General features: G+C 41.8%; 1 protein-coding gene across 1 annotated transcript in view; it reads left to right on the top strand.

Moving 5' to 3' along the window:
• Positions 1-7729, top strand: part of LOC310948973 (tyrosine-protein phosphatase non-receptor type 5-like) — a 12510-nt gene extending 4781 nt beyond the window's left edge. Inside the window, exons 3-14 of the mRNA XM_083916286.1 lie at positions 857-1133; positions 1683-1805; positions 1940-2035; positions 2267-2523; positions 2698-2890; positions 3425-3509; positions 3769-3848; positions 4063-4200; positions 4335-4445; positions 6142-6302; positions 6636-6749; positions 7602-7729. Of these exons, the coding sequence (XP_083772412.1) occupies positions 864-1133; positions 1683-1805; positions 1940-2035; positions 2267-2523; positions 2698-2890; positions 3425-3509; positions 3769-3848; positions 4063-4200; positions 4335-4445; positions 6142-6302; positions 6636-6749; positions 7602-7695 (1722 nt within the window). The 5' untranslated portion in view covers positions 857-863 and the 3' untranslated portion in view covers positions 7696-7729. The remainder of the gene's footprint in view (positions 1-856; positions 1134-1682; positions 1806-1939; positions 2036-2266; positions 2524-2697; positions 2891-3424; positions 3510-3768; positions 3849-4062; positions 4201-4334; positions 4446-6141; positions 6303-6635; positions 6750-7601) is intronic.
• Positions 7730-8942: the final 1213 nt, after the last annotated feature.

The following is an 8942-nucleotide window of genomic DNA, read 5'->3' as shown; positions in this document are numbered from 1 at the left end:
AGATGATAATGCTCAGAACGGATGAGAGGGATGAGAGCCACTCTGTTGCCAAGGCGACGGACAGGGCTGTAAACACGCTACCCCTGACTCATCTCTCCACAATAGAGCCTCCCTCTCTCTCTCTCTCTCTCTCTCTCTCTCTCACACACACACACACACACACACACACATACACACACACACATACACACACACACACACAGACAGACATTCACACAATGGAGTCCAATCTGAGGGAGACAAGAGGATCCGGAGATGAGAGCCACTCCAAGCCCCTTAGCTATACATCTGAATAGGCCTGTGGAACAAACGCAACTCTTTCTATCATGTAATACACGTTAATTTAAAAACACACAGCCTGATAAACCAACACACAACCTGACAAACACAGCTAATACATAATTGAACTGGAAATCAACAAGTAGTTTTCTCCTGTGCATGTGTTATTAATAAAGCAACAAAAACAAAAAGCATTAATGTTTGATTGAAGACATTTTAATGGTCAGGAGGCAGAGTATGGCTTCATGTTAAATGTTATTAATGCAGGGTGTCTTATAATCTAACAATGTGTGAGAGGTCTCAAAACAGTATAAAACCATAAAACAGCCACCCACATTGGCCATTCTGTGTTTATAATGGGTTAAGGCAACAACTAAAGCTCACAATATTTGTTTCATTTAAACTGTGTTCTTTGGATATTCTTGGACATCACACACTCTTCATTTTTCCGTATTTTGTTAGATTTTCAGATGGTGTTAATGGCAAATACACAACAAATGTCAAAAACAGTCAGAATCCAGCTGTAAAAGCCTAGTGATCACAGAAGTGAGGCATGTCAAATACTTTCATTTAACAGGGGGATCATGACCCGCCGGCTGAGCAGCTCCACCCGTTCCCACACCGAGGACTCCATCTTCCTGAGGCCCGACGAAGACCCCGTCTGGCTGGATGAGCCCACAAAGTCTGATAAAATAGGCGACGGAGCCTCTAAAAAAGATGGGCTCGCAAAATGCAAAGATAGACCCGCGGGGGGCCAATGCCCACAGGGAGAGGAAGTGTTTATGCACAAGGTGTACGCACTGGTGATTGAGATCCATTGCTGGGCGGCACTGTTTGTCGTCTCCCAAGTAACGGTATGTGAAAGGATGTTGGTTGCAACCATAAAATTGAGTAAAAGTGAAATCTAAATCTAAAATTACTAGTTATTAAGATAACTTTACTGCACCAGCTTTGGTTTTCAGCTCAGTATGTAATATAGACCAGTATGGAAATCCACAGTTGCAACATTAGCAATGCAAATGAAACTTGAGCACTAGGTATTCTATCAACTTGACCCTTATTTTTAAGTGCATAGTGGACAGTGTATTTGTTCCTCTTTCTTTCCCTCTTCCTATCTCTGTCTCTGTTGACTTCATGTTTGATTCCTTCTAGAAAAAAAGGACAGGTGCAACATTACCATATGCATAAAAAAGGGGAAAAAAGAAGGTTGTAATTCCATGATTATGACACCAGACTGCATGTGGTCAATTTACATATTTTTTATACCTGTGTAATAGTCCATCTTCTTTTCTTCTCTGTTCGCTTTTCACTTGAGAGCGGCCACAGCGCTGACTGATTACCAGTGCATGAATGACTGGAGAGTTCACAATGACAATCTGTCTTCACTCCCTCTCTCCTCCCAGGGGTACTGGGTGTTTTTTGTGGTGGAAGGAAATGGACCTCTCACTTCCATCTACAAAGCCTTGCAGGTCATCGACTTCTACCTTGGCTTCATCTTACCCTGCCACCCGATTTTTGGAATGGACGTAAGTGTTGGCTCCTGGAACTGCCCTATAAAGCTGCCTCTTTCGGATGGAGACATTAAAAAAGATCTTTGAATCTATTGTTGGCTGCATCTAACTGCCTCTTCCCCCTGTCTTTCTCTTGTTGCACTGCCCAGTCCATGGTATTGATGAGGGAGGTAGTAAACACCAAACAGCACAACTGGATTATTCATGGAACTGCAGGCATCGGTGTGGCCATCTGTGTAATCATGGTAAGACACTGGACAGACCATTCAATTTCTACCCATAACATTTGATAATTTCTGCATGAGTGTGCGATTACCATGAAGGAACAAGATTCTTTGAAATAAACTAGATTGATTGAAACATTAATTTCTTCATTTGGGGATTGGCTTCTTGCTTGATTGATTTGCTTATTATTGGCTTTGATAAATGGATGGTCAAACAATTGCATACTTATTCACTGCTTCATTCCTCCCCAGGTTGTCCACATGGTGTGTAAATGGTGTTACGGCGCTGGCTTGTGGTCGTCAGGAACAGTGTCGCAGGACATTGGGGATCGGCGTCAGTCTGTTAGCCGCCAGCCCTCCTTCACCCTGTCAGAGTGGACGGACGCACAGGAGGATCTGCTTGACATGGACCCCGAGCCCCAGACTCCTGTCTTTGACATGGGCGCTGACACCAAGACGGAGGGAGACGCTGCCACCCTCACTGTCACACCAGTGGGGCTTCAGGAGAGGTCAGAGTGGGTTGCAGAGGGCTGGGAGTATTTTTGGAATTAAGAGGCAGGAAAGGAGTGATAGACAGAAAGTTGTAACGTGACTGGTTTTATTTGTTTGCAAATATCTGGAGATTCAGAAGCACATATCGTACATACTGTATGAATTTGTATGATTCAATATGTATCGTACAGGAGGGGCTCCAACGTTTCCCTGACCTTGGACATGTGTACACCAGGCTGCACTGAGCCCTACGGCTATGGAGCCCAGCTCTCTCCTAGAGATCAGTCTGCCAAGGAGTACCTCCGACAGGGAACACACACCCTGACCCCTGCCATGCTACACACACGGGCCATGGATGACCAGAGCCTGCAGGCTGAGTTTTATGTGAGTGCAGCAACAGCAGCTCACCCACCTACATGCTTTAGATTAACAGGGATGAACATAGACTCACCGGAAAAGACGCACGCTGACACACGCATAGATGCAGGCATAGATGCACACAAACACACACACACACACACACACACACACACACACACACACACACACACACACACACACACACACACACACACACACACACACACACACACACACACACCACACAGCGGAGCTCTGCACACACCTGTAAGCTTTTCCACTGTCTGTTAGTGGGCGAAGGAAGGATAGATGCAGGCATATTTGCATGCGGGAAACCCACAGAGGATTCAAGTGTCTGCTAGGCAGAAAGATGTGTGCACAAGACCACACACAAGTTGTCCGTATAATTTCATCCAGAAGCAGTATCCTGTGAAGGGCAGTGGATGATTTAATGTTGGATATTATTTTCTTACTGTTTTGCTGCCTTGGCTAGGACTTCCCCTCCGTTTCTGAAAGAACTAATTGCTATTGCACCCATTGTTCTGTGTCCATTGGCAGGAAACTCCCATGAACTTTGTGGACCCTAAGGAGTACAACTATCCGGGGCTGGTGAGAAAGAACCGCTACAAAACCATCTTACCCAGTGAGTATGAGTAATCATCTACCATTTAGCTAAAATGTGTTTGTAAGAGCTCTTTCTCTGTGCACCAGAATATTGATACTCACAGTGAGACACAAGGCACAAAAAGACACAAATCAATCCTGGAATAAAATTGAGCTATAAGTTGTGATACAGTGTGAACGCATAAATATTATTTACCATCGTCTCCTGCTGTCATCTCTTTTTATTACGACCCATCTGTCTTTCTTTCTCATGATAATCTCACACTTTCCACCTCCAGACACACACAGTAGAGTGATCTTGAAGTCACCAGATGAAGAAGATTTCCTCACTACTTACATCAATGCTAATTATCTCAAAGTAAGTGGAAACATGGGTATTCATTAGAAATGTCTTGCTCCAGCACAGCTCCGTTATGTAGCCACTATAACTTTATTTCTATTTCATGGTTATTCAGTAAGTAGAAACAGATAACTGTGTGTGTGTGTGTGTGTGTGTGTGTGTGTGTGTGTGTGTGTGTGTGTGTGTGTGTGTGTGTGTGTGTGTGTGTGTGTGTGTGTGTGTGTGTGTTCAGGGTTACGGGGATGAGGACTGTGCATACATTGCCACCCAGGGTCCCACCGTGAACACAGTGGGGGACTTCTGGAGGATGGTGTGGCAGGAGAGATGCCCAATCATAGTGATGATCACCAACCTGGAGGAGAAAAACGAGGTCAGTGAAATGCAACATGATAATAATGGATCACTCATCATCATCATCATTGTCCTCATCATCAATGTTTATAGTTTATAGTTTATAATGGAGTAGATAAAAATATCTACTTGAGTGTCCATTGTATCTTGCAGAAATGTGCAGAGTACTGGCCTGAGGACACTGTGACCCATGAGGGCATCGAGATCACCGTCATCTCGGTAACACAGGAGGATGACTACAGTCTTAGGGTGTTTACTTTGAAGGTAAGACACAGAAAGACTTTTAATATGTCACACAAAAAGGGTGACATATTAAAAGTCAAAACACACAAAACACAATGTTGCTGCGAACAAATTGACGGGTCAGATAAAATACTATGTTTGCATTTATTTCCAGTGGTATGTATATACAGATACCTTCTGTTTTATTTTTTTTCAATACAATGAAGGTGAATGTAATTTAATTTATCATGGTCACAGAATTGGAATGTTACATTACAACAAAAGTAAGAGTCTACAGCCACACTTTGCGGCGGCTCTGTGAGACTGTAAAGTAACGTATCAGCATGCTAGCATGATCAGAGTGACAATGCTAACATGCAGATGCTTAGCAGGTTTAATATACCATGTTCACAATCTAGTCAATTATGTGAGCGTGCTAGAAAATGTTAATTAGTGCTAAACAAAAAGTACAGCTGAGGCATTTGGTAATGTCATTGGATTTGCACATATTTGATCATAAACAAAAGTGTTCAGGGATCACCAAAGTCATTATTGTTCATCATCTGAGGACCATGAGTGCATTCCAGAGGGGCTAAAAATACTACAGCAATGAATCTTTCCAGAATCAACACACCCATTATTCTGTATAATTCACAGATTTCACAGTGATCATTTTCATTGGAACTTCTTTCTACGAAAAAAAAAATATATGTATATATATATATATATATATATATATACAGTATATATAATGCCACAAACAATGGATCATCATCATCATTGTCCTCATCATCAATGTTTATAGTTTATAGTTTATAATGGAGTAGATAAAAATATCTACTTGAGTATATATATATATATATATATATATATATATATATATATATATATATATATATATATATATATATATATATATATATATTTAATTCAATTAAAAAAAAAGAAAGTGGTCACATCCATTGTTTTGGTGTGACATTAAAAAATATCTGAAAACCGGGACAAATAAATCTCTACTGTGTATTAGACCATGTATAACAACATTAGCACTGTAGTGTGCATTTGTCTGCCATCACACCAGATTGTGGTCCTGGGTTCTCAACATACCAAGTAAACACTACCCTAGTTTTCTCTTTGCCAAACTAAATGTGTTCATCAGACTGTGAACGCACATACAGACTCACTGCGTGCGTGTTGTGTGGTGGTTTGTGCAATGTTCCTGACGTAGCTGTCCTTTTCTGTGCCATTCATGTGCTCATGGTGGGTGCTTTATATTGAATCTGGGGTCATGGTGGCATTGGCACTTAGCAAGCCAAACATGATATTTCAGTAAATGCAGGCTGATTACTAAGCACCAGGGGGTCATTATATAAATGTGCTCTCTAAGTTGAAAGTGTGTTATTTATGTTGTTTATCTGTTGGATTAATAATTATTGTTACACTGACGATCTGGGAATAGAGGCAGCTGATGGATCTGATTAGGTTACAGTACAGACAAGGGATGAATAGACTATGTAAGCTCTTTTTTATAACCCTTTTTTTTGCTGTCTTGCTCTGCGTTCATTGTTGTCATAGCAACTGACACCAAGGTAACAATTTGGGTATGCATGCAGAGCAACAAGCTGATCAGAAATCCTTCGCAGTGTGTCTGTCTCGTGTAAATGTGTGCGCAATATGATCACATCCGTATAGTATGCCTGAATGCCCATCTGTGCATTTCTGTGTGTCTGTGTGACAGTGTGGGGGAGAGGAGCGCAGTCTGCTGCAGTATTGGTACACCTCGTGGCCTGATCAGAAGACTCCAGACAAGGCTCCACCTCTTCTGGAACTGGTACAGGAAGTGGAAAGGGCCCGAGAGGAAGCCCCGCCCTCCAGTGGCCCTATAATTGTCCACTGCAGGTAAAAAAGTAGCTTGTTTGTGATATAGGGACAAATTAAGAGTTGAAAATGTGCTCAGATGGCCGAGTCTAAAGGCCTAAAATAAACCCATGTTGATAATATACATGCATAGGGAAAATAACCTATGTATTATGTTGGAAGAACCTTTTTTACTGCTGCTTTTTACAAAACCACTTGGCAGAGCAGAGCATTTCCCTTCTTCCAGTCCTCCGCTGTCTGATTTCCCCAGGGAGGATTTGGCATTAATCAAATTAATGGGATCAGATCTAATCAATACACTGATCCATTCACTTTCTCCTGCGTCCCTTTACCCTTACAACTTTTTGCCTGCAGTGCCGGAATTGGACGAACTGGCTGCTTCATCGCCACCTCCATCCTGTGCAAGCAGCTGAGGACCGAGGGCATGGTTGACATCCTGAGAACCACCTGCCAGCTCCGTCTGGACAGGTGAGACATCCTCTGCTGTTATCCATGCTCATGTCTATGTTTAGTTCTTGTCGTCAAATGTTTTTTTTTGTTATGGAAAAAGAGCATGATGTAGTTGCAATTGATCTGGTTTTAAATGACGCTGTAAATTTAAGTTTGGATTTCCATGAAAATATATAGGACATAGGTTTATAGGATAAGCAACCAGTGTGTTACACCACTTAAATCACAGCCCTCTTGTGATAAAAAATAAGATCAATTTGACCGTTAAAACTTGATCGTTAAAATGGCCACCTCATTTCTTACGAAGTGACTTAAATGTTTTTAAAGCCAGGTTAAAGTTTTACTCTAAGTAAGTTAACCAGTGTTAATGCAGTGGTTCCCAAACCTTTTCCGCAGGCCCCCCTCTCACTTAATTACCCAGATATGTACTGGTGAAGCCAAGGGCGAGATATGCCTAATCGTATTTTCTTGGTTTGTATTGGTAGTTGTAACGTTGTGTGCGGTGTAGATTTATCATCTGTCCTTCCACAAACCTGTCACTGCTTTGCTAGCAGCATTTAGCCTCGCCGTACCCCTACATTTATAACTCTAAGGCCCCACGCCCCAGTTTGGGAACAATGTTTTTAATTCCAAAAAACTCTGATAGGTTAGATGATCACCACAGTCATTTAGGTCTGGGAATCATGGATGTCTGTACACAACTTTGCACCAATAGGTCTTGTAGATAATGAGCTATCTCACTTGATAAGTGAAAACTTTGAAACTGATTTAATCATGATGTTATTGAGATATCACAGTCTAAACAAAGTGGTGTTCAGTGGATCGACTGACCAACCATATTGTGTATGTCTTTCTCTGTATGTTTCTCAGGGGTGGGATGATCCAGACGTGCGAGCAGTACCAATTTGTGCATCACGTCCTCAGCCTGTATCAGAAACAGCTGCCTCACACCGCTGAGGAGTAGAGTGAGCACTAAAGCCACACCCAGACCGAGACACACCACTGTACACTGTACCGCCCCTGGTGGTATGCACCACTGTACCTAGCATCATCAATCTCACCCTTTAACAAGTTCAAAGCATGTTAATATCTTCACCCAAGACAGGCTCCCTCAGACAGGACTGAATGGTCAACATTAAATCTGCGCTTACTGTATGTCTTTGAGCAGAGCAAACATAGGGAGGTGGGAATCCTGATCAGAGACTTAAGTGTCATTGATCCAAACAGTCCTGGAGAGTCGTAACTGTCAGGCCCTGAAATAATCCAAGCGCGAACTCCCAACATCATTTCATTTGCACTGCTGAGGTTTTGTTAAATCACGTTACTGTACATGAGTGTCAGTCATCAAAGCCTTATTTAATACTAAGCCCCCTTGCAAACTGTATGTGCAGTTATAAAAGGTTAAACTGGAGCTGAAGTATAATCACATCACCTGTGTCAGTTTGCTGTAAGGAGGAAACTCAAGTTCAGTCTCCCAAAGTTTGTTTCAATAATAAGGGCCTTTTACAGTATAAGTGCCAGCCTAATTTAAAGTGTAATGTAATGTAGAATTGTTAAATATTAAACACTAAAGAGATGTAAAAGTTCACATGAAATATAAGTTACATCTTTTCTCATTGACTCTCACTTTTAATGTAAAAGAAAATCATTACAGAAGGCCTCTTTCAACTTTTGATGCATTCAGGAGCCATCTCATCTTCAGGTTGCATGGTGCTAAGTGTTCATTAAAGGCATGTGCAATGTTATGGAACATAGGAATGTATAACAATTAGGTTAATTAGGATTTCTGTGCAGTCTACAGTATTACAGTTTTACCATGCTGCCTGTGCAGTCCTCATGGCCCGTGATGTTTACAGTAAACAACTCCTACATTACGGCCACATAGACATACACTCGGATGTGTCACAGAGCGGGCAACACTGAGGGGACAGAGGCAGAAAAATGAATGCAAAGCTCAATCAAAGCTCTGGAGAATCTTACATATATACACAGGAAAGCATACTGTACATAAAAGCAAAAGGTTTGCATTAAATAAACGCACCATTAATTGATGACAGATGATCACATACAGCTAATCATCTTGTAAATGTACCATTTCCCTCATGGTCACCTTCAGTGTTACATGCTCCGTGATGCCTCCGCTTTCAACAGTAGCTCGAACGCATCTGTGAAGTAAGAATCCCATGATTGTTGTATAGACAGACCAGGCCT

This window comes from Echiichthys vipera, assembly GCF_963691815.1.
Source record: "Echiichthys vipera genome assembly, chromosome: 7".
Lineage (NCBI taxonomy): Eukaryota > Metazoa > Chordata > Actinopteri > Perciformes > Trachinidae > Echiichthys > Echiichthys vipera.
This window is presented reverse-complemented; position numbering and strand designations above follow the sequence as displayed.